Source organism: Mesocricetus auratus, unplaced genomic scaffold (assembly GCF_017639785.1).
Source record: "Mesocricetus auratus isolate SY011 unplaced genomic scaffold, BCM_Maur_2.0 Super-Scaffold_2245, whole genome shotgun sequence".
NCBI classification, from domain to species: domain Eukaryota; kingdom Metazoa; phylum Chordata; class Mammalia; order Rodentia; family Cricetidae; genus Mesocricetus; species Mesocricetus auratus.
The window spans coordinates 46,373,787-46,399,309 of NW_024429180.1; the positions used below are offsets into that span (position 1 = coordinate 46,373,787).

General features: G+C 45.4%; 1 protein-coding gene across 5 annotated transcripts in view; it reads right to left on the bottom strand.

Moving 5' to 3' along the window:
• Positions 1 to 21,727, bottom strand: part of Rubcnl (rubicon like autophagy enhancer) — a 32,340-nt gene extending 10,613 nt beyond the window's left edge. Inside the window, exons 1-8 of one of the 5 annotated variants that reach the window (XM_040730604.1) lie at positions 21,567 to 21,727; positions 14,243 to 14,351; positions 7,699 to 8,334; positions 4,655 to 4,737; positions 3,949 to 4,159; positions 2,958 to 3,011; positions 1,287 to 1,388; positions 827 to 887 (exon numbers count right to left, since the gene is read on the bottom strand). In XM_040730604.1, the coding sequence (XP_040586538.1) occupies positions 827 to 887; positions 1,287 to 1,388; positions 2,958 to 3,011; positions 3,949 to 4,159; positions 4,655 to 4,737; positions 7,699 to 8,302 (1,115 nt within the window). In that variant the 5' untranslated portion in view covers positions 8,303 to 8,334; positions 14,243 to 14,351; positions 21,567 to 21,727. Of the gene's footprint in view, positions 1 to 826; positions 888 to 1,286; positions 1,389 to 2,957; positions 3,012 to 3,948; positions 4,160 to 4,654; positions 4,738 to 7,698; positions 8,335 to 10,275; positions 10,500 to 14,242; positions 14,352 to 15,685; positions 15,705 to 21,566 lie in introns of those variants that run through there. The other 4 variants (XM_040730724.1, XM_040730643.1, XM_040730760.1 and 1 more) reach the window with 4 other exon arrangements.
• Positions 21,728 to 25,523: the final 3,796 nt, after the last annotated feature.

Below are 25,523 nucleotides of genomic sequence, written 5' to 3' on the forward strand. Positions count from 1 at the left end.
ACTCAGTAGACTATGCTAGCCTGGAATTCACAGAGATCCACCCACTTCTGCCTCCCAAGTTCTGGGATTAAAGGCATGCACCACCATGGCCTTGCTAAAATTTTTGATATTATGATCAAATCGTTTTCTTTCCTCCACCACTAACTTACCAAACTAGCATAATCCCTAACAACAATCTATAAACATTTGTTCTTGAAAATGTAGTCTTGGCCTCTCATCAGAGAAATTTCTCTTTGCAACAGACAGAGACCACTACAGAAAACCGCAACCAATCAGAATGCAGAGTTGTGGTGCCAAATGGAGACATCTACGAAGACTCTCACACCTAAGGCTCAGGGAGCACTGCAGAAGAGGGGCTGGAAAATCAATATAGCCAGAGGACTGGGTTGCTTGCTGAGAGACTGTCAAGGAGGATTTATTTTAGCCCAGTCTTCAAGGGACAGTCCACCATGGTAGAGAAGTCAAGGCATTGGGACCTTGAAGTGACTCGTCACACTACACACGCAATCAGAAGAGAGCAATGAATACATGCATGTTAGCACCCAGTCTCCACTCAATAGTCCAGGTTGCCCTGCCCATAGAATGGTCCCACCCATAATTATCACGGTCTTCCCCCATGGATTAACATAGTCAAGATAATCCCCACAGGCAGGCTGAGGGGCCCTACTCTTCGGTGATTCTGGATTCTGTAAAGCTGACAATTAACACTAGCCATCATGGATCCTCGTTTGTGGCTAACCTGGCCACAATATCCGGTATCAGTGGCAGAGTGTTCATGGTGACTCCCTAGAAACCCCCATGTGTATAAGCACAAGAAGACTTGTACCTCTTTAAAGAGTTGCAGGGGCGTCTGCTGCTTTCTGGGATGTCATTACATTCCCCAAGTTCTGTGGGAAAATGAAAGAAAGGGTAACAGGGCCTTTCAGCCTGTCTCACTCAGTTAATGTCATAAGAATACAAAAAATAGGTCCCTGGACTCAGGGAACCTGTAGTGGGTAATCACCTACAGACATAGTGTGAGACTCCAGATAACCACCAGACATGGGATGTTTACATAAACTTCATCAAAACCACATAGCAGATTTAGAGAACATTTACATTTTTGTTCAACTCTTACAAATAAGATGAACAATTATAACGATGCTAGAGACAGGGAAACAGTTTCTCCTTCTCTGCATCCTGGGAGAGGTTTCCACAAACATCCCTGACATGGCCTTGTATGTGATGTTTGCTGGTAGGTATGTGGTATTTGAGGGAGTTGGAAGCAAGGAGGCTCTAAATCTCACCTAATGTAACCAGTTCATCCAAGTCATGTTTGCAGGCCTCTCTCGCCACAGGTGAGTAAGAAAGTGTCTCAGTCACTGGGCCGACCTGGAGCACACCACAACCTGAAGAAAGAAGGAAGATGGACTTCATCACCAGGAAGTGAGACTGGAAGCTAAAGAGATGGGTCAGCAAAGCATCTGTGTAAGCACGAGGACCGGAGTTCAACCCCCAGAACTACAGAAAAAGCTGATCATGGTAGCTTGAGTTTGTAATTCCAACACTGGGAAGGTGTGGGGGGTGGGGTAGACAGGTGGGTTTTGGGAGGTGAGCTAATCAGAGAGTTCCAGGCCAAGTGATAGAGCTTATCTAAAAGTAAAACAAAACACCAAAGGGACAGTTCCTGACACCCAAAATTGTCCTCTGATCTCTCCCCATCCCCCGCCCCGTACAAATCATTACATGCACGTTTAAACACATGTGCATGAATGCATGACTATCACAACAAGCAAGCAGCCCAGGAGTAGAACACCTGCAGGGCGGTGGTAGCAATCACCCAGCACTCCGCAGGCAGAGGCAGGCAGATCTCTGAGTGTAAGGCAGCCTGGTCTACCTAGGTTACCCAAGGGTATGCAGAAACCTTATCTCAAAAAACAAAAACAAAACAAACAAAAATAAGAGTAGAACACCCGCCAGGCATGCACAAGGCCCTGGGTTCAATCACAGTATTGCAAGAAAAAAATGGCAGCAGGTATGGCGATACCCACCTACGGTGTCAATACTTGGGAGGTAGAGGCTGATGAAGTGCACCTTCAAACCTGTCTGGTGTATAGTAAGATGCTTTTGAAAGAAGAAGGAGACAGTGAGGAAGAGGGGGAGGAAAGGAGAAGGAAGAGGAAGAAGAAGAGGAAGGGGAAAGGAACTGCATAGCTCCCAGATGACAGAAAACGGTGAGCAGCTTCGAGGATTAAAAACAGCAGGAAGCTAGTTCAGGATCTCTCATTCACCATAACTAGGTAAAACAGAATGATGCAATCTGTCTACTTTTAGATATGTTTGAAATTTTCCCAGTATAATATAAAGTTTAAAATAAAGCTAGCAAAGGCAAAATTAAAAAAAAAAAAGCAAACCTGGCCATGAAATACATAGTACAAGACACATAATTATACTGGGTTGAGTCATGTCCCTCCAAAGTTCGTGTCTATCTAGAACATGTAAATGTGGCCTTATTTGGCAATAGGATCTATACAGAGAGAAGGGCAAGTCAAGCCATAGCCTCCAGTCCCCAGAAGGGGTTGTGAAGAATTATTAGATGAATTGTGTAGACGTGTTGAGTTAGAGGTTAACTATGCCCATGTGGAAGCTGAGATATGATTATACAGGAAACAGAGAAAGTGGGCTATCTTGAGCCACACAGGAAGAATGTTAAGTCAGACGATCTGGGGAGCCACCAATTGGGTAAGCTTGACAAGTATAGAAAGACACTTGAAAGAGACGCTCGGAGCTGAAAACACAGGTCTCTCAGAGGTGTCCACCAAACGAAGACACAGATGGAGACAAAAATCTGCCAGAAGGTAAATTGGGGGATGGAGCTGAAGACAGGGCTTGCTTTAAGAAATGGGTGCAGAGTAAAGCTAACATTCATTGCCAGCTCCCTGGGTTCCCAGCTGCCCTTGACTGGGCTGGACGCTCACCTCTGCAAGGTGCTATTCCTCTCGCCTCCTTGGCCCTGGCTCCGCACTTCTTCTCTAGGGAAAGACAGTGTGGTGGTTTGAATGTAGTTGGCCCCCATAATCTCACAGGGAGTGGCACTATTAGGAGGTGTGGCCTTGTTGAAGTAGTTGTGGCCTTACTGGAGAAAGTGTGTCATTGTAGGGGTGGGCTTTGAGGTCTATGCTCAAGATACCACCCAGTGTCACAGTCCATTTCCTGTTGTCTTCTGACCAAGATGAAGCTAGGACCATGTCTGCCTGAGTGCCACCATGTTCCCTGCCATGATGACAATGGACTGTAAACCTCTGAAACTATAAACAAGCCACCCCAATTAAATGTTTTCCTTATAAAAGTTGCCATGGTCATGGTGTCTCTTCACAGCAATAGAAACACTATGACACAGAGTGTCCTACCACACTGAGTCCCATCACCAAGCACGTGACAGGTTCATTGTTTGCTAAATGAAAGAGGGCCACTAGGCAAGGAAAAGATGTGGAAGGAAAGCTGAGAATACTATGTGAGAGAAAATGAAGGAAGACAGACGACAACAGCAACCATGAAAAGGCAGAATGAAATCCACGGAAAAACCAAACAAGACGTGCAGCCCTGGCCAAAGGATGGTGTATGAGCACCAATCACAGGCAAAACAGCAGCCATTCATAGGTGCTCAACTTTTCACACCACAAAGTGGCATTATCCCCAACACAGTACACACCAAAGACTCTCAAAACCGACTCACTGCAAATAACAAAACACACACACACACACACACACACACACACACCTCAAAATGTTGTAAGTTAGCTTCAGATTTTGAATTGTGACATTCCTGGCTAACCTGAGGTGTATGTGGCCAATGGACTATGGATTAATCAAAGGACTAAAAAATGTCCCTCCTTCAGGACTGGACAGAGGACAGACAGTGTGCATGGAGATCACCACACTCAGCATTCAAGCGTTTGCCCGACTTGCCTTCATAGCCACTGTCTGAAGAAGTGGAGGACCCTGGCTCCTGCTGTGCGGGGGTTAAAAGGGTCACTTCATCATGAATCTGAGCGTTCCCATGAGACCCTCTGGCTTCCTCTGTGCCCCAGATCTCTGGCTGCTGTTGACTCAGGAGGTTGCATTTCATATTCTCTATTGCTGAGATAATCATGTCTGCAGCATAAAAGTGGACATTTTCCTGAAGGAAAAAAAAAAGTCAGTTCAAATAGGAGCATAGTCAACTTTCCCTTGGAGTACAGATCAGATTTCAAAACTGGAGAAGTGCCACTTGAGTGGCACCAAGGCACATACATAAAACCGTGATTTAACTAAATTATGACGTAACCCACATCCAGAAACACAGATAAAACAAATTGAGTTAATTGACTTTCAGGACCAGAGATTGAACTTAACATCACATACACTAGGCAATCAGTCTACTACTGAGGTCCATGCCCAGCCACCAAGTTGAGTTTCTTGTGATAGAACATCTTCAGTAGGTGGGACCCAGCATCTGACAATTCATCAGTTAGGGACAACTGAGCACATGGTGCTGGAAAACGTCTCCTGGCAGCCTCTCTCAAACACTGAAAAGAATCCTTTGGTTGTGCCTTGCTGGGGTGGTTTCCAAACTTAAATCCGAGAGACACTACCAAAAGTCTCAGGCTCTCGGTGGATGAGAAGATGCACTCACCTCTTCCATGTCAATGGGCAGCATAAACATCTCCAGTGGGAAGAAATCCCATGAATGGTTTCTTCTGCTGCTCTGAGCAGCACCTGTCAACACAGTGAGTCATTAAAAATGGGGAAAGGGGGTCAGGGGCATGGCTTGTGGAGCCAAATTCAGTCTCCTGTTGTACCAGGCACCGCGCCTGCAATCTCACTGCTGGAGAGGTGGAGACAGGAGTATTCTTGGGCGTGGTAGCCAGCTACTTTAGACAAATTAGTGAGCTGCTGGTTCAGTGAGAGACTCTGTCTCCAAAAGAAGGGCGGATGGAGAATGACAAACGCCACCTGACATTGACCTCTGGCCTCCGCATACACATGCATGCAGGTAAACACACAACACAAAGAAACACACACACACACACACACACACACACATGCACACACGCACTGGGAAAACATGGGAAAACAAATTCAAAGATTATCTAAGCAAACAAAACCACTTGTGGAGTACAAGTCTTCAATACCATTGAGAAAAAGTACATTGCTGGAAAGATGTGGGTGGCGGAAGAGGAAACAGCCTTCTGATGACAAGGCCTGTAGACACAGCCTTACTGTCAATCATTTTCACAGGAATAATGGAGTGACTGAGCAGTGTCTGCAGAAAACCACCAAAAAGGATGGGCCAGGGGAGCAAAGATGGCGGGAAGGTGACAAAGTCATGGGAAATACCCATGAGAGTTGGGAAAGTGGCCTTTAGAGTTACAGGATCACTTCCCCAGCTCTTGACCCCAAACTTCCCATGACACACCCAAAGTCATCTGAAAACAAACAGTCGTCCAGCCAAGCCCAACATCAGCCACCCTGTGTCACCCACTCCTTACTGGCAATGGGCACCGAAGGGAGTACTTCCTATCACAGAAGTGCTACCTGCAGCCTTGGAAGGAAGTGAAATTTCATGACAGCCGGAGAAGCTGAGGTTTCCTGACCTGCTGAATTAAAATAAGACTCTGCAAACATCCTGGGGGCTGTGGGTTCTCAATGCCAGACGAATGCAGGCAGTGTCACCCTGATGCCCTGTGTTGAGCAAAGAGTTGGACATGGAAAACCAAGGACATCTTGGCTGGGGTTGGTAAACATTTTGGAGGTAGGATGTAAAGGGCCATTCACCATCTCTGCCACTGTAACTAGAAGGCCACTATTAATGAAAGCAACTAAATTGCTGGCTTGTCTTTTTAAAACAAAAACAGGAAATTGGCAGGGTTTGGCCCCTATGTCATAGGTACAGACCTGGTGCAGAGGAAAAAGCAAGATCCAGCAGAATGGTGCCCAGACCCATTATGCCTTCATCACCAATTGTCTCTTGCCTTGAGTTGGGATTATTACCTGTTATAGCATAAGGAGATAGAGAATGCAAGGATATTCTGTAAGCATGCAGGTCCTGCTCACAAAATAGGGACCAGGAGGTTGTGTCTACAGCCTCAGGAAATGCATCCTCTGCTGCCATTAGAGCTGTGGGTGCCCACAGAAAGCCCCTGTCACAGTGGCGATGTCTGTCCCTTCTACTGCTCACACTAAAGGAAGAGAGAACCCTGTCACTTCCGGGCTCCTGTTCCCTAATTGCACTCAATGACTATCTTCACCAAGCTCAAGAGAGTCTTGTCAGGTATGATGGTACACACCTGCGATCTCAGTGCTCAGGAGTTAGAAGTGAAAGGACTGCCACCAGCCTAAGACCAGCCTGGGATATGGAGTGAGAGCCTGTCTCAAAACAAACAAACAAACAAACAAATAGAACACTTCAGAACACTGACAGCGGGATTGTTGGGAAACCCTGCCTTTGGACAAAAGGGGCCACAGTACTTGTCTTTGCTTTGGGGTTCATTTTGTCCCATTGTTTTTCTAGGAGGAAGACAAAACTGTGAAAGTAATGCCAAGTTGAAGAGCCACTTCTTGTACAAAGTCATGACACATTGCTTTTGGTCTCAAAGGTCATCATCAGTCAGTGGCTGCTTGTGACTTGGTACCATGGTGGTTTGTGTGGGGAAAGGCTTCCTCCGGGAGGCAATGAAACAGCAAACTCTTGTCTCACTTAGCAACCTCTACATTTGCAAGCCACTCTCTACCCAAAGAACTGATCCCCTGGGTGGACAAGAGGAAGAAAGAGGAGGCCTGTTTTGAGAGGCATTTGCTCAGATTTGATTGTCTCAAAGTTACGCTTTGATAGACAGTAAGAAGCAAATACACACGTAGGTGGAGAGCAGGCAGGTGACAGCTCTTGAAGTTATTCTGCAGCAAACAACAACAACAGAATGCAGGCTATTTGAAGCAAGGCTCTAAGCTCACAGCATGGATACAACATAATGAATCCTTCACCATAAAATAAGGACAACCAGCGGAACCTTGCTGGTTACTTTGTGTGGACTAATTCATCCAGGAGTTTTCTATTTTAAGAACATGTACAGCCCTTGTTTCCACACCAATGGGTGTTAGATAGTCCTTGAGAGGAGTACTGTGGCTACTCTTTTCAAATTTGCTCTTTTCTCAGCTGTCTGTGCTGGAACTAGAACAGGTGAGGTGTGTTTGTCACCAGAGGGAGCAATACTATACAGCGAATTCCTTTCAAGTCTGCAAACGCCTTCCCCAACCACAGTGGGTTGCAAGTTCCTAATGTTCTTGCTGCAGACAAGCTAAGAAGCCCAAAGATTGCTTCTGGAACGGCACGTCCTGCAAACAAAGCCTTGAGTATTTTCACACCTGTCAGCTAGGAGTGATACCTACTTCACCACTGACCCTCCCTGCTAAGGTCTGGGACTAGCGCTTTAACTATGCTGAGCTAAAATGATGGCCTGTCCCTCAGTGGGAGGATGAAATGATATCTGATCTACCTTTTGTGACCATCACAGAGTGTGGACTGTGGTGACACTAAATGAGCTCACGAATTGGCTTCCGGTCAAAGTAGAAAGCCATGAACTTCGTTTCTTGTGGCAAAGACATTAGGTAGACTTTCAAACCAAGCCCAGACAAACATGTGGATGGAGAAGAATAAAGGAAGTCACCAGATAGGGTTACCGTCATCTGCAGAAGCTGTCAAGCAAGGAGACTCAAAACGGGCACTGTCCTCCTTAGGGGATGGGGAAGTGGCCACAGTCTTGGGGTTTCTGAGCAGAGATTTGTGCTGAGGCCGAACCTCTTGCTCTTCTGTTGCCAGAGAGAAGTCACCATTCTTTCTCCCGGGGCCATGAGCAGAGGTGCTGCCGATGACATCCACAGTCCTCTCAGACAATGTCGTCTCAGCTAGGGAGTCCCTGTGGGACAACAGTGAAGTGCCCAAGGGAGACGGAGTGTCCACTACCAAGTGTTCCCCACTGTTCTGCACTGTTGGGCTCTTCGGGTGTAAGTCTTGTAGGGGCTGCTCCACACACACTGGGTTGATCCAGGAAGCTTTGTGCCTCAGGAGTCTCACATCTAACTGGCAAGGAGGGTGATCAGTGTCCAGGAGCCGGGGCAAACCATCAGTGATCTCACGGGCACAGCTGATCCCTCCACAGGGATCCACAGGAGAACCGTGCCTGTCTGTGGCCTGGGATACCATCCTTCCAGGTGTGGAGTGAATGTGATCAACACATAGCTCTTCAGCGGCTGCTGCACCACCTGGCATGGTCCCTGACCTCATCACATGGCCAGCTGGAGGTCTGAAGAGTTTATCTGCAAGGAGCGAGAATCAACCCAGATAAATAAGAGTTCAGTTGTATTTTGGGTTATATGTTATTGCCAATAAGTAAAAAGCAAACAAAACAAAACAACCCAAACAAATCACTTTCCTTTATACCTCACATTAACTTCTCCTTGTATTTTCAAACTAAAAATAAATCACTTAAGTCAGACAAACAAAACAAACAAACAAAAACAGCAGTACGCCTAGAGAGTTTGATATAGGGATAAGAAACATTTTTGCAAGTGTGGAATTCATTGAAGAAGCCACAAAGATCAACTAATAATGCAAAATATCAATATGCCAAAGGTATTATGATAAAATTGCCTGTCAAATCAAAAATGGAAATGCCACGTAAAAGTAAAGATACTTTTATATCACTTTATTTGGAGTTAGTTCTAGCCTTACAGTCAAGCAAGGAAGCATTAAAATGAAGGAAGACAGCCACTAAGGCCCTGGTGCCATGCAGCTTGAGTCAACTTGAATATTCATGACATCTATAGGGATTAAGTATTAGTTTCTAATATTTCTAAATGATGCTGTGAATCTAGAATTCATCTTTAAGATGGTTCTGTCTGATTTTTGGCTGTAGCGAATGTGATGATGACTAAAATGTTGATCTTCACACAGAGAAGCTCATTGGCAGGTTCTCTCCAGGCCCAGCAAACATTTCTTTTTAATGTCTGCCTTTAAGAGCACGGCGGTCCAACCAAGTCAGCCTTCACACACACTCAGTCTGTCTGGGCAAGCTAGGCTCAAATGAAGAGTACCACAGCACATGGGATTAGCTGTATGTCTTTGTGACCAAATCCCAGAGAGAGAAAAGCATCTTAAGGATTGATTTGGTTCAGGTTCATGTTTTCGAAGGTTCAGTCCTTGGTCACATAACTCATGTTACTGGGTATAGTGACCTGGTATGTCATGGCTATGGGAGTGTGTGGCGAAGTCAGAAGAAGCCTGAGTAAGACATGCCTTTCACAGCATACCTTCAACGACTTGCTTCTTCCAACCCCCCCCCCACCCACCTACACCCCCACCCCATCCTCTCATCCTCCCACCCCCCCAAATTCCCATAGCCTGCTCAGATGTTGAATCCATCTGTGCATTAACTCACAGATTAGGTCAGAACTGTTATGATTGAATCCTCTCTGAAGACTGTCACAAACACACTGGAGGTTTGCTCTATTCGATCCAGTCAACAAGCAAGAGTATCACATACGAGGGTAACTGAATATGAGAATTCAAGGTTGACTCCAGAGTGTTAACCATCATCCCACTGTGTGGATCTGACTCTCACAGGCACATCTCTATCCAGTGTCCCCTCAACTCCAGGCAAGTTTGTCATATTATCTACTTGACATTTTCCAGGTGAACTTCAACTTTTTTTTTTTGGTTTTTTTTTTTGGTTTTTTGAGACAGGGTTTCTCTGTGGCTTTGGAGGCTGTCCTGGAACTAGCTCTTGTAGACCAGGCTGGCCTCGAACTCACAGAGATCCTCCTGCCTCTGCCTCCCAAGTGCTGGGATTAAAGGCGTGCGCCACCAGGTGAACTTCAACTTAATGTACCTAAATCACACTCCAAAGCCCCTTCACCAAATCTGCCCCTCTCCTTCTTTCCCCATCCCAGGAAGCATATTTCTCAGTCACCTGAACCTAAGATTTAGGCACCATGTGTGACCCTGTGCTTTCGTTGTTCTCCACATTCAATCCATCAGTAAGTTTAGAGTCAGCATGTCCTTCCAAGCTAATGTTTTCTCCCTCTTGGACACCTGCTTATGACTGCACAGTGGAGAGCAGCTCCCCTCCTTCTGCCCTTGCCCATCCACAACCCCAGGTATTCAGAGAAACCCTTAATAAACCTAACCTGGCATCTTATTCCCCTAATCAAGCCCCAGTGGCTTCACATCAAATCAAGAATAAAATCCACACTCCTTACCTTGTCCTTAAGGCATGACATGGCCCTGAAGACCTCTCATTTATTTTTCTCAGCCTCTGCCAGCCCCAACAACACAAGAACACAAGAATACGAGGCAGACAGCAGACACCACCCTAATGGAACAGTTCACCTTCTGCTTGAAATGCTCTTCCCCCAAGTGAACACAGCCTGGCCCTCTCCTGTCATGAATGCCTTAGTTTTGAATTACTTCCTCAAGGAAGTCTTTCCTAACTAAAGGCAGTTCCCTGGTCTCCCCCTAGTCTGACACTCTGTGTAGTTTTCATCACAGAAACATCACTTCCTGATTCTTTGCCAGCTCCTTCTAATGAGTCTTCCTCTGTCCCCAACAATAAGCACCATGACAGCAAGGGTTTTGTCTGCTGTCTGCCTCGTCATATCCCCTGTGCCTTCAGTGGCATGTAAGAGATTAACAAATGTTCATGGAACAGATGAATATAACCAACAAACTGGAAATAAGAGAGCAAGAGATAAACGCCTTTGCTGTTGGTGTGGCTTTTCAGTTACTGGGACATACTTATTTTAACAAGAATAGAAATGAATACATGCCCCCTAAAGATACGAAATTTTTCTCTCTCAATGTGGACATTGATAAGATAAAAATTCAAATACGCCCAAAGAAACTACATATGAAAATTATCCTTAAAAGTCTTTAGATTACTTCAATTTGAAGGCCCCTGTATTCTAGGTCACATATTTTGAAGTAATGCAGATGAAGGATACAGTGTGTGTGTGTGTGTGTGTGTGTGTGTGTGTGTGTGTGTGCTTGTGCACCTATATCTGTCTCTGTGGACCTCCTGAAAAGTTTGCAGGCGTCCCAATTCACCACTGAGAGACCATCACAGGTTGAGAACATCCATGGTAACCACCAGAGCCCTCCCCCCAGTGTTCCGTCTCCATTCTTCTTCCCTCAAATCCCCACCCTGAGCTCCAATTTCGCTTTGTCACACATCTTTTCTTGTCCAGTAACTTTGGATTGTTTTTACAAAATGAAATAATAGCTAGGTTTCTAGAAAGGCCCAAACACAGAACTCAAGGATAAAAAGTGAAGAGTTCCCATCACTCAATGCTCCATGAACCCCTCTTCAGTTCCACAGAGGACTGCCTGCCTGCTGTCCATTCTGTTCCTCCCATGCCTTTTGCAATGAATGACCCCACCTGTGTCAGATTGGAAGATCTGTTTTGTCTTAGTTATTGTTCTGTTGTTGTGAACAGACACCATGGCCAACGCAACTCTTATCAAAGAACACACTTAACTAGGGCCTTGTTTATAGTTCCAGAGGGTTAGACCATGATCATCATGGCAGGAAGCAGACAGGCATGGTGCTGGAGCAGTGACTGATCCAAAGACAGTAGGTGGGGGTGGGGGTGGGGGTGGGGGTGGGGGTGAGGTTGGGCCACTCCCAGTAACACGCCTCCTCCAATAAGACTTTACCTCCTAATCTTTCCCACACAGTTCAACCACTGAGGACCAAGCATTCAAAGATCTGAGCCCATTCTCATTCAAACCATCACAGTCTCGTAGTAGACACGTCCCGTAATTTACCCTATTCTCTTTCAGCACTGTGACTTAAAGGTTATTTCACACACTTCTTATCTTCTTTTTTTTTTATATCTTTACTTTTATTATATGAATCCTTGGCCGTATGTATATCTGTTGACCTTGTGTATGTCTGGTCCCTATGGAGGGCATCAGATCCCTTGGAACAGGAGTTACAAGCATTTGTGGCCCACTATAAGGGAGCTGAGAATTGAACCCCTGCCTTCTCCAAGAACAGCCAGTGCTTTTAATTGCTGAGTCATCTCTCCAGCCCCTTGTCTTAATTTCTTATCACTTTCTACAGTGTTCATGCGCTACAGTTTACACAGTCACAGATAAATATATTTATGTCCAGCTTTTCATTATACTATGAAATGTACATCAGGGAGCAACTTTGTTCATAATATTTTTGCTGGCTTCCCTTTACTTGTCTGTTTCTCTTACTAGATCCAATATTACTTTCTGTCACAGTTCAAAATGGCCCCATTATTCCCTAATAGAGCTATGTAAGTAAATCATGCTTTACTCACTTAATTCTCTACATATTATATTTGTTTATGTAGTTAGGGAAGAGCTAATTGTGGAAATGAAAATACATGGAAAATGAACAGTTTCAAATGGTAAAGTTAACCAATGGTCTGTTGTTTTGTTTCATTTTAAACAGGGTCTCAGTAAGTCAGTGCCTAGATTGACCTTGAACTCCTGATGCTCCTTCCTCGGCTTCCCCCAGAACTGGGATTACAGGTGTGCACACCGTGACCAACTCTTAATGTTTTCTATAAACTGACACGAGTGGGAAGTCAAGCCATATTTGCAAGCATTCTGTACAGAGAAATGAACCTAATCCACTGAGTAAAACCAGACTTCCTCTGCAGAGACTTCCAGAATCAGAGCTTGCTTTCTGTGTTTCACTTCACACAAATGGCCAGACAGTGCTGGCTTTGCTGGGTTACAGAATTAGATCATATTACTACTCAGCAGATCCACAGAACCTCATTATCCCTACAGTCACAGGCAAGCAGCAGCAAAGCAAGAAGCCAGACTGAACACTTATAAGAAAGGAGTGGTTTCTGTGACACGGTAACTGCACATACAAATATGAAAGAAATCTAAATGCAATCACCAAATAACTGAGGAGGCAAAGCCCTAACACTCTTTTCTAGTTTGTTTCTGCCTCTGTGATAAACGCCATGAATAAACACAATTTGGAGAATGTAATGGCTAATCTTGCTTGTCAACTTGACTACATCTGGAAGTGACTAAAACCCAAGCATGCCTGTGATGGATTTTCCTGACTGGATCATTTAAGGTGGGTTGACCAGTACTCTGTTGTGGATATATACCGCATTTAAAAAACCTCATCATCCACTGATGGGCATTTAAATTGACTACATATGTTGGTTATAGTGAGTAGCCACGATAAATTTAGGACTGCAGATGTCTCTGGCATGATGAGTTCACTTCTTTTAGATATTTATCCAGAAAAGAAACTTCTATACTGTAGGAGGAAACCGTGTGCCGCCATTAGCCATGTGACTTATTACAGGCGCATACAGATGAGGTAATAAAAGAGCGGTTTACCGCACCACTAAACACACCCACTTTAGGCATGACTAAAGACGTATATGGACGTAGGCGGTGAACTACATCACTAGCCAGGCCCACTTTTGGGCATGGCTAGGGGCGTTATGGAGGAAGGTATAAAAGACTGAACAACGGAAGGCTTTCGGCTTCCAGTTCAGCGGCGGTGGAAAACTACTCGGCTCATGTGGGTTACTTGTTTGGTCTCTTGTGAGTAATTTCTACAATAAATACTTATTTTTACTTTCAGTAAGTGTGCCGTTTATCGTTGCAGCATCACTATACCATTTGGTAATTCTGTGTACAACACTGGCTGACCCTCCATAGTGTTCCCATAATAGCAGTGCTCTTGAGGTACCACCACTAGGATACAATGTCCCCTTTCTCCACAAATAAAACTCATTATGACACATTTCCTGGTGTGTTACTAAACACACCCAGTAGTAAGCAAACGTGGTTAGAAATGAGTAACTCTTCAAGCACTGCATGTGGTCAAATTCACGAACATTTCCCTATACCCTCTTCAGCCTCTCTCCAGGCTACTTCCCTTCAGACACTGACTTCAAAGATTCACATCACCACATATTGGTCCAGCCCGGCCTCGAACTCACAGAGATCCGCCTGCCTCTGCCTCCCGAGTGCTGGGATTAAAGGCATGCGCCACTACCGCCCGGCTCTCACATCACCACATATGCTGACACACTCTGAATCTCTCGTGTCAAACTGAAAACACTAAGATGCCCAACAGCATAGACCCAAGCTTCTACGGCATCTAGGATCAGAGCAAGCAGAGATTTTCAAAGATTGACTGTAACAGGTGACCATCACCTTAACAAGGTCAGCAGGAAGAGCACAGTGTCTCATTGCAGGGGCTGCTGGGTGACATCACAGGCACGCCTTCCTCTCTGGTCCTCTCTTTAGTAGTTCTGTAGGCTCACTGTCAGACATACAAGGAATAAGGACAGACAGCCATTAGGAGTGATAGGTATGGTGGCACGCTGAGGAGAGAACACTGGATGTTTACCTGAAGGACCCCAGAGTTGCCTCAGATTCGCAAGTGACCAACTTCCTATGGTCAGTGCATGGTTTCCACTTCCCATTCTCAGTTTGCTCAGTGAAAACTCACAGGAGGTCAGGTGCTAATGTATCAATTTGAGACATGAAATGGGACCCCGAGGGGACTTGCCCCAAGTTTTACTTTGGTAATTTGCAGAAGTAGGACAAAATGGAAGTCTGACACCTGAGCCAAAGGTCCTTTCATGAGGAGTCACATGGCACACATGCTGGCTGACATCGACAGGAAATGCTGCTTGGTTTCCTTGGCAATGTCATCTTAAGGATTTTCCTATCATATTTATTTTAAAATCCAGAAGAAGTTGGGAGTGGTGGCTCGGGCCTAGAATTTCAGCACTTGGGAGGCTAAAACAGGAGGAGCTTAAATTACAGGATCAGTTGAGCTACTAAAGAGCTCAAGGGCAGGGTGGACTACATAGCTTGATGCTATCTCAAGAAGCAAGAATAAAAGGAGGATTAAGAACTAGAAGGTTCCCTGGCCTTGGTGGCAGATGCATGCAATTTCCAGCTACTCAAGAGGCTTATGGTTCTAAGCTGATGGACAGCCTGGGCAGTGTGTCGAGATTCTGTCTCAAAATAAAATTTAAAGGGGTTGGGGGTATACCTCGGTGGAATAGCACTTGCCTAGCAAACACACTAGGGTATGGTTTATTCTCTACCCCACCCCACCACCAAAAGAAGAGTCTCATTTATATGCCTCATAATTCTCTACTTTAATATTCTACATACTTATATAGCATATGTTAATATAACATATTCTTTTTGTTTTTCAATGAATCTTCTTAGACCTTAAAAATACCCTGTGTTTGGGAGACCATTGCTCAAGTAATACTTCTGTTTTTAAATGTTGCAGATGCAAAACAATAGCAAACAGCCTGTAACTCCAACATTCAAGAGGCAGAGGCAGGAGGAGCATCATATCATAGCCCAGCCTGAGATATGTGCTATGTAGCAAGACCCTGTCTCAAAAAAAAAAGCAAAAACAAAAAACCATACAAACCACCCAACATTAAAGTAGAAATATACATAAACATAATTAAAAACTAAGTAAGACATTGGAAAATACCTATTAACCCAGAAACATTTGAGCTGATACTTGTACTTGAAAGATGCATAGATTTCCACAGAAGAGTAAAATAAAATGAGTAGCCACGTTGGAAAATGTTTGGCACATCATCAAAGTTGACACAAACCTACCATCAGATCTAGGAACTCCATGACTAGTACATACCTATAAGAAATGGAGAAGGGTGTTCAACAAGACTCACACTTGGATATAAGAGCAGCAGTTACTCATCACAGACAAAAAGAGGAAACCCGCAAATGTCCACCAATCAATGACTTTATAAACAAAGGGTCCCATAAGCATATTGTGAAATAATGCTTAGTCATAATTTAAAATGAAAACTGTCATGAGTGAGCCAAGCAAAAGAAGTCAGACACAAAAGGCACTTCCCATTTCTAAGTTTGTATATGAGATGTCCAGAAGAGGTGAACCTACACGGACAGAGTAAATTAGCAGCTCTTAGAAGAGAGGAGAGGATAAGAGGGCTGGCTAAAGATTGCCAGGCTTACTCCTGAGGCAAGGAAAGTGTTCTAAAAGCAGCCGCAGTAATGGCACCCATTAAAGTTCATTGACTTAAATGAGAAACAATAGTCATATGGCATCTGAATTTCATATTGATCTCAGTAAGCTATTTTTGTATTGAACTAGGAAGAAGTGTCCCTCTCCCTTCAAGAAGACCAAGAGGACTAGGGAGCCGGTGGATCAAAGTGGGGGTCAGAGGAACACCAAGTGCAAGGCTACAGAGGCACTGGAATGGTAGGAGAAAGCAGAAGAGAGAACATACAGAGGGATGATGAACGAGTGAGCCTAAAATAGCGCGCAGAGGAAGTAAAAGTGAAGTTGCTACAACAGCGCCGTCTAGAAAAGAAACAAGGGTGGAGAAGAAAACATTCGTAGATGGCTTCTGGACAGCTATTGCAGACCCTGTCTCTTGAGTAGCCCCCACACTCTGACATGTACCCTGTCTTTCAAACAGCTGAGTGACCTGATTAACAGAGAGGAAACAAGGCCTCAGTGTTAAGCACTGTGGTGTATTTGGTTAGGTGCCTATCTCCTAGAGGAACACACAGAAAGACTTAGAAGCAACAGGATTTCTTGCATTGATTTGAGATATTGCCTGAAGAGATGGAGGTGGAAGAAAGACATTATTAGCCACACTGATAACTGCTGTGGAAGGAGTAAGGCAGAGGAGAGCATTATTCGTTATACTATTCTTTCTACTTTCAAGTGTAAATTTTCCATTAAAAAATATGGTAAGTAAAGAGATTTGAAAAAAGAGTCTCAACATTTGCTATATTCTATGACCTTTGTGACACCCCTATCTTACCTGGAGCACTCCACTCCATCACTTCAGTGTCTGGGTCTTTATGCAAATGCTACCTATGGACCCGTCACCTTTTAATCACCTAGATGTGTGCTATCCCTATTTCTCACCAACTTTTCCTCTATAGCAGTTTTTTTCTGACATCTTCCTCATCAGTTCATATCAGTTCATAGCACAGCATTCATTTTGTGCCTTGAATTGCTCTAAATTTTACACACACACACACACCCCTTTATCCTTTGATTAGAGTATAATCTTTCAGATTATTACCAACCCAGCCAATCCACAACAAAGATAAACTCTCTTGCTTTTCAGATAGCAGCAAAGGGGCCAGAGGATTAGAGCAAGATGAAGACTATTAAATAGCCAAGATGACTAAGAAATACTTGGTATGGGAACAAACCTGGAAGTCCATTAATGCGGGAAGGTGGTCCAGGAATGTTGGCACTTGACATAAAATTAACTTTGGTTCCAAAAAAAAAAAAAAAAAAAAAAAAGGAAGAAGAGGGAAAGGAGGAAGAAAAGGTGAAGGAGAGCAGGGAACCTGCCCAGACCTTGAAACTAACAGAAACCCACCTCTGGATCTTCACAGTCCACGAGAAGATGTTGGGGAAACACATACAGCCTGAAAAGCTGTTTTCAAATGGGTAGACCCAGGAGAACCAGGCCAGACTAATGTAGCCCTTAATTTCTCAGACCCACAGGTAAAGGGAAGAAGTTTAAAGCTCATGATCCAAACTCCCTCCAGAGGAACAGTCCTCATCATGTGCTGCCTTGGCCACGTGGTGATGGTACGCATTTACTTCTCCAACACTAGCTCTCTATAAGACTTTAAAATGAGAGTGAGAAACCAAAGGCTCCTGTTTTTATATGGGATACAGGACAATTCGGATCATTTGGCAATTGCACCGTATTTGTGTGTTTTAATATAACAATTCATGTCTCCTTAGCTATCCCAAAAGCTACCTTTAAAAACTAATTTCCAAATGAAGAAAGAGCAGAGAAGGAAACCACACAGGTTTTTCAGAGCTGGGATGTTCTCAGATCCACTAGAACGTGTTGTGATCAAAAGGGGGTTGAAGAACATAAGGAAAAAATAGTCTGGCTACAACTGTCATTGCTTGACATCAACTAGAGAAAAGACCTGCTCACCCCTCAGACTTCTATGTTCTTCCAGCCACAAACAACAACACATACACACACACACACACACACACACACACACACACACACACACACACACCACCTTTTTTTTGTTTGTTTTTTTGTTTTGTTTTGTTTTAAGAGACAGGGTTTCTCTGTATTGTTTTGGAGGCTGTCAGTCCAGCCTGGCCTCGAACTCACAGAGATCCGCCTGCCTCTGCCTCCCGAGTGCTGGGATTAAAGGCGTGCCCCACCAACGCCCGGCCATCTTTTTTTTTTAAGAGAGGATTTTCAACCTAAGTGCTGGGTGAATCATGCTGGGTGTGTGGTTTCACGTTCTATTAATTTACCATTACCCAGTTGCCAGATGACAAAAAACACCCAACTCTGAAAGCTCCTTTTTCTCCTAAGAAGTATTTTTCCTCCTCAATTTATACTTCATGTTCTGATGGACAAAGAGCATCTACCCAATATAAGAACACTATTATTATTTCATGGGTCAGAAAACTGAAAGTGACCCAGGCAGTAGTGGCACATGCCTTTAACCCCAGCACTCAAGAGGTAGAGGCAAGTGGATCTCTTTGAGTTTGAGGCCAGCCTGGTCTACAAGAGCTAGTGCCAGGACAGTTAGGACCACACAGAAACACCCTGTTTTGAAAAACAAACAAACAATAAAAACCAACCTGAAAGTGATGTCCACACAGCCATCTAATGGCTCTTAGGAGAACCACAGCCTGGAAAGATGCTTCAGTCCCTCCATTCTCAACCCGCAGACCACCTCTATGTGTGAGATAAACCTGGGACAGAAAGCATATGCACACTCACATGCACACGCGCCCACACACACACACACACACACACACACACACACACACACACCTCCCAGTCAGTAAGGTGATTTTATGACAGAGTGATAAGATGCTTCTGAGCTCCATGACCTTGAACAAGGCACAGAATCTCTATGTGCTCCACTGCAATTTCCAGTTTGATGTGAGAACTAACTGAATTGTAGCATGAGTGCCTCAGCCTGGCACACTGTGTTCTCTAAGGTGACTTTGCTATCATTGTCATAATTATGGCAGAGCGATTCCCAGTGCACCAGAAGACAGATAGTCAGGAGGCCCTTCCTTATTCCTCACCCTCTGAGTCTTCAGGTCCTCTTAACTAAGATGTGCAAACCAGCCAGAGATCTTTTGGGGGGCATGGTGAAAAGATGTAATAGGATGGACAGGCACCAGTGTCGCTGGGATTTATTCTCACTGGAAGCTCAAGCGTATTTACTTAAGGAGAACTGCTTAACAGTCACACAACACACCACAGAATCTCTCTGCATCAGTAACATGAATCTATTGTTAGTGACAAGGGAAAGTATTCAAATCTGACAGTTGTGTCACGTGTGGGCATTCAGATGAGCAGGGACATGTCACTCTTTCTTTATTTAGCATGTGACTTACTTCCCACTATCAAATGAAGTACTTTCCACTTGAATATTTGCCCATGGCTCCCCCAGAAATTGCCTGTGTAAAAACAAGCAAATAAACAAGGGGGCTGAAGAAACGGCTCAGTAGTTAAGTGCACCTGTTGCCCTTGCAGAGGACCCAGGTTCAAGTCTCAGCACCCGCATGGTGGTTCACAACCATCCATAGTTGGGGGAGCCTAGGCCTCCCTGTGATCTCCCTGGGCACCAGACACACATGGTGCACGGATATACATGCAGACAAAACACTAAAACATAAACTAAAATAAATCTAACTTGAAACAAACAAGTTAGAACATGGAATGATCCTGGGAGGTGGTGGTGCACGCCTTTAATCCCAGCACTCGGGAGGCAGAGGCAGGTGGATCTCTGTGAGCTCGAGGCCGGGCTGGACCGACAGCCTCCAAAACAATACAGAGAAACCCTGTCTCGTAAAACCAAAAAACAAACAAACAAAAACAAAAAAAGAACATGGAATGAAAACTAACCACCTCTAGGCCTCAGCTTCCACGACTCTCAAATTCCATCAGCGTCCCTTGCACCCCTCCCGACTCTATGCAGACCCTAAGGGACTGACGGAGAAGACACGGTTCCTATCATCTGATGCTAAAAGGTCGTGAGGAGCAGTGCCAGGTGGCAAGGCAGCTGAAGAGGAACCGAGAGCTGCGGGGATGGAGAAACAGACACGCTTTGACCCTTGCCACAGGGCCTTACAAAACGATGTAGCTTGCATAAGGCCTCTGATGGCCTCTGGGGCCGCAACTGTGAGTCCAGCGCCAGCCATTCCCTGCAAAGGCCACCCTTTTGAGTATACCTCACTCCCTGATGTTCACTTATCTTTCAAACTCTCTGGGAAGTGGAGTCTGGGCTCCCTCACCTCACAAGGAAGTGCCTTGACAGATATTTGGCCTTGGGACTGGTCTAGGGAACCCCAAGTTTGCTAACTGGTTCCCAGTCCTTCGCTTTCTCACGCCCCAACTTCAACTGAAGCTCTGGGCAATGGGACTGGCCCGCGGTGGGGGCAGCTCCAGAGTACACGTTTCTTTCGCGCCTAAGCTCTCATTTTGGGTACTACACCTTCTCGAGCATTCTCAGTTCCACAGGGAATCCTCTGCACTTCTGCACTGGTGTCGCCAGGTGGGCCAGCCTGGAATCGCACCAATTCCAGGTCAGCAGGTGGATGGACTTCAGATGGGGTGTGCTGGCTTACGTAGCAAAATGTTTTTCTGCCACCTTGACAAGTCCAAGATGTGAGGATGGAGTTCTCACAATTTGTGTAAGGGCCTATGGGGAACTGAGAAGACCCAGGAGACCATCTGAGTTCAGGCTCTTTACTGCTCCCAATGATGATGTCTGGCCAACAGTACCCCTCTCCTGGCCCTTCCTCTCCCCAAAAGAGCACTTTTTTCGTTTGTTTTCTTTCTTCCTTCCTTCCTTCCTTCCTTCCTTCCTTCCTTCCTTCCTTCCTTCCTTTCTTCCTTCTTTCTTTCTTTCAAAGTCACATCGAAAAAGCCCTCTTCTCCCCTGAGGAACACCTTCCCACAGCCCCCTAGTAACCACGACGCTGTCCTGACCACGTCCAGGACCACCGGTTACTTTCTACCAGCGGACTCCGGTGCACTCATCCTCATTGTGCCCCGCCTCCCGCAGCCAGGCCAATACAGCCCGCCCGCGCTGGTCCGGGCCACCTTCAAGAGGTCACAGCGTTGCAGAACCTTGGGGACACGAAGCGAGGGTCGAGATGCAGCTGGGACGCTGCCGGGACGCCGGTCATCTTCGCTTCCCTCTGTCTGTGACGCCCACATTATGAAAAGCCACGGGAAAGCGAAGCCTGGGGCTTCACCAGGAACGCCGGGACACTGGGACGCCACCGAGTGAGCGCCTGGACCTGTGCCTCGAGACTACACTCTGCCCTCGGACGCCACAGACCCGTCACACCCGACTGAAATGAGCTCGAAACCAAACTGGCACAAATGAGCTCCCAGCCCCCAACGCGCAAGCAGCAAGCTTCCTCCACTCTGTTGTGTCAGCGCTCATATCTGCGAGCCTCGGGTGAACCGCAGCTTACCCGTGCCTCTCGGTCGTTATATCCACCTAATAGCCACCTTGCCATGTGGCAGCGGTAGGTCCGGATCACCTCGTCGGTGTGTGGCCAACAGCTCCGAGGTTCTGATGGTGCTGAGAGAAGCTGCCAACGAAGACAGAAAGTTTTCACCAATAGAAACCTAAAGTTCTCCTAGTTCGGCAGCACGTGCAACCACTCTCAGCCCCTCTAGGTGGCGCTGGGTGCTCTCTGGGGGAAAGGATTGGGACCGTTAATCCTGCAGACAGTCCCAGCATCCCAAGGCTCACTTCTCTACTTCTCTGCAAGCCCGATCTCCATCACTCCTGATGGTTCTTTGGCTTCGCCCATTATCGTTTCCAGGTCGTGGAGCAAATGCAATAAGATTTTTGGATTATTTATCTAGCGTCTCTGAAACATCCTCAAGTGCCTGGGACAGATAATTTTGGAATGGTTTAAACTTAACTAGTTGTTGCCTCTTCAGAGGAAATTAGAAACCGATAAGAAAAAGTCAGCTGAATACTAGCTGCCGGTCATTGTCCTCCCTGTTACTTGTGACCAGTTTGTCTGGGAGTTACACTGGGTTAGACCTGGAAAGATTCCGTGTCAACTGAACACCCACCGGGGAAAGCTTACATTAAAAAGTCAAAAACAGGAGCAGGTGTGTACAGAAGGAACGCAACTTTGATGCCCGCCTGGTCTACACAGCAAGACTATTTCAAGAAAAGTCAATAAGCAAAGTATAAGTTAGTGCTAATATTTGTTGCTCATCTGCCGTGCCTGCCGCCTTTAATTGTTTTATGCCCCCTTAAAAACATCCCTGTAACAAACCATTGCTCCTGTTTCAAAGATGAGGGGTCTGTGGCTTACAAAGTTGTTTAATAACTCCTCTAAGGCCCCACAGCTAGACAGCACAGTCACACTCTTAAGGAAGGTGTATCTGGCAGCAGATCCTAAGTCCAGTTTCTACAGAGCATCAGGTAGGCAGGCAAGGGGACCAAGTGACAATCTTGTTTCAGGGATATCTAAAAGGAAAGAAGTCACCAGATGGGGCAAGAGAAGGAATCTTTTTTATGTATATAAATCATTTCTTTCTCTTTATTACTCAATTTTCAAAAGGATGTGTTAATTCTCCAACATCATCTTCAAGTGAGCAACGAATTATTTTTCTAATATCTCTTGTCAGGAACCCATGAATTTAAATCTATGCTACATGAGCTGGGTGTACAAGTCAGTGGTAGATCACTTGCCTAGTGTAAGCCGTGTTCTGGGCTCTATCCAAGCATTTTCATAATAAGCAAACAAAAAATATATACGCATACACATGTGCACACTTATGCTTAGATTTGTGAAATTTCCCAATATGTCTCTGCCTATGCAATTATAATTTCCCCTGATGTTTCTTTTTATTATTTATTTTTAAATTTAAATTAGAAACAAGATTGCTTCACAAGTCAGTTCCAGGTCCCTCTCCATTTCCCTCCCCTCCTCCCGTGCCCTCCCCCCAACCCCCCCAATATCCCCTCATTTCCCCAGGGAGGGTGAGGCCCTCCATGGGGGTGTCCATAGTCTGTCATTTCATCCAGGGCAGGGCCTAGACCCTCCCCCCAAGAGTTCAGGGTGAGAGTGCATCTCACATTGTTGGATGGGCACCCAAAGTCCATTTGTATACTGGTATAAATACTAATCTACTGCCCAAGGCTCAATAGATTACCTAGGCCTCCTCACCAACACCCCCATTCAGGGGGTCTTGATCAGTACCATGCTGGATTCCCAGGCATCAGCCTGGGATTCAAGAGCTAACCCTTGTCAGATCAGCTGTTTCTGGAGGTTAAACCAGCCCAGTCTTAATCCCTTTGGTCATCAGTCCTCCCTCTCTGTTACTGGCTTAAGAGAAGGAATCTTAGCAACAGCGAATGTCATGCAGAAAAAGTTGGTGTTAAGGTTTGACTCTGAGATGTCTCCCCCAGATTCATTTATTTTGAAAGCTTGTTCCCCCAGTGACTGGTGACATTTTGGGAGACCCTGGAACTTTTAGGACGCAGAGCTGAGCTGAAGGAAGTAGGTCACCAAGAATGGGACTTTCAGGTTTGTAGCCCAGCCCCAATTCCAGTTTTCTGCTTCCTGGTCCACTCCTACACAAACCAGCCTTTGCCTCCACCTCTCCGGCAGAAAGAGTTGTGCCTGCCACCCTGACCTCTGCACTGAAACCCCTCTAAAACTGTGGGTCGAGACAAGCCTTTGCAGCCTGGGGTTAGTTCTGCCAGGCACACCACTAATCAAAAAGTAAAAGCAAATGCCCTGGAAGATGGAGGTGAGGCCCGGTAGTAGAGAGAGAGTTCAGCCCCCAGCACTGGGAGAAAACAACTGCCAAATGGCAGACTAAGTGAAGTTCTAGTTAAGAAAAGGACTCTTAGGCTACGGATATACAGGTCAGTGGCAGATTGCTGGAATGCATAAGGCATCAGGGTGACTTTCCATAGGGAGGGCACTCCAATGAATACTAGAGGAAAAAAGCCCCAAGTTTATTACACACAGTCTTTATATACCAAATCAAAAGTGGGGGAAAGCAAAGAGACTTCCTCACCAAGATACAAAGAATAAGAAAGTCTCAATACCCAAAACATTCAGTAACCACACCCTAAACCAAGTATCCTGTTGTCAAGATAGACAATAGCTCCTGTAGGGAAGAGGGGCCAGTCAAAGAAACACACCCTGAGCAGAGCCAAAGAAACACACTTTGGCCTTACAACCAGGACTAAAGAAATATACCCTGACCCTGAAACCAGTGCCAAAGGAACACACTTTGCCCTGGAATCTGAGTCAGTGAAAGAAATGCACCCTGGCCTTAAAATTGGATCCAAAAGGCTAAAAAGGACCAGAGAAAAAAGCACACTTTGGCCCTGAAACCAAAGCCAAATCTTACCTTAATCCTGTGCAGAAAACTAACCAATCCTTGAGCAGAGCTCTAGCTAATCTGAGCTCAGCACTGAAATCGGACCAATCCCTACCCTGGAAAAACTTCCCCGCCCCCAAGAATTCTTATATAAATCCTGTATGTTCAGCTTGGCTGGTCCAGCTGCTTCCTTCCAATAAAACCCTCTGATGAGCTTTGGGTGAAGATCTTCTTTTGCGGCAGCGACAGAGCAGAGGCGACCCTGGGCAGAGCAGAGCTGTAACACTTGCCCGGGAAACCTTCCCTTGGCAGAACGGAGTTGTTACACTACGCTCCCTGCTCCCAGCTCCCTTGCTCCCTGCTCCCTGCTCCCTGCTCCCTGCTCTCAGCTAGCTGTAAGCTGCTAAGCTTACTGCAACCTGTGGTGGTCCTTGGCTCCTGAGCTCCAGGATTCCTTTCCACCTGAGCTGTGTAATACTCAATATTCTGTGGCTTCCGAGTGCCAGAATGCCTGTCCCATCCCGATCTGCCTGAAATGCCAACAGCTACACCTTAGGCTAAATGTCCTGTTGTTAAAGTAAGACATCCATTAGTTACCTCTCAGGTCAAATATCCTGTTGTTTAACTTTGAACAAGCAATAGTGGGTTTGAACTCTCTGACCTTAAGTCAAGATGAAGTGGAGTCATCTCTATGGGCCCTGACAATTTATGCTGTGGAATATTTGTTTAATAATGCAAAGATGCATTGCATGCTTTTATGTTGCATTTGTTTAACTCTGTGAAGCTGTGTTACTTTGCTTGTCTAATAAAGAGCTAAACAACTAATATCAAAGCAGGTTAGGTGGGTCTGGCAGAGAGAATAAGAGGAGAAATCTGGGAAGAAGATCAAGGAACAAGAAAGAAGGAGAGGGAACATCAGAGCCAGCCACCCACAGCCACAAAGTAAAAAGTAAAGAAAACTATATAGAATAGAGAAAATAAAAGCCCAGAGGCAAAAGTTAGATAAGATGGTGTAAATTAAGAAAAGTTGGCTAGAAACAAGCCAAGCTAAGGCCAGGCATTCATAA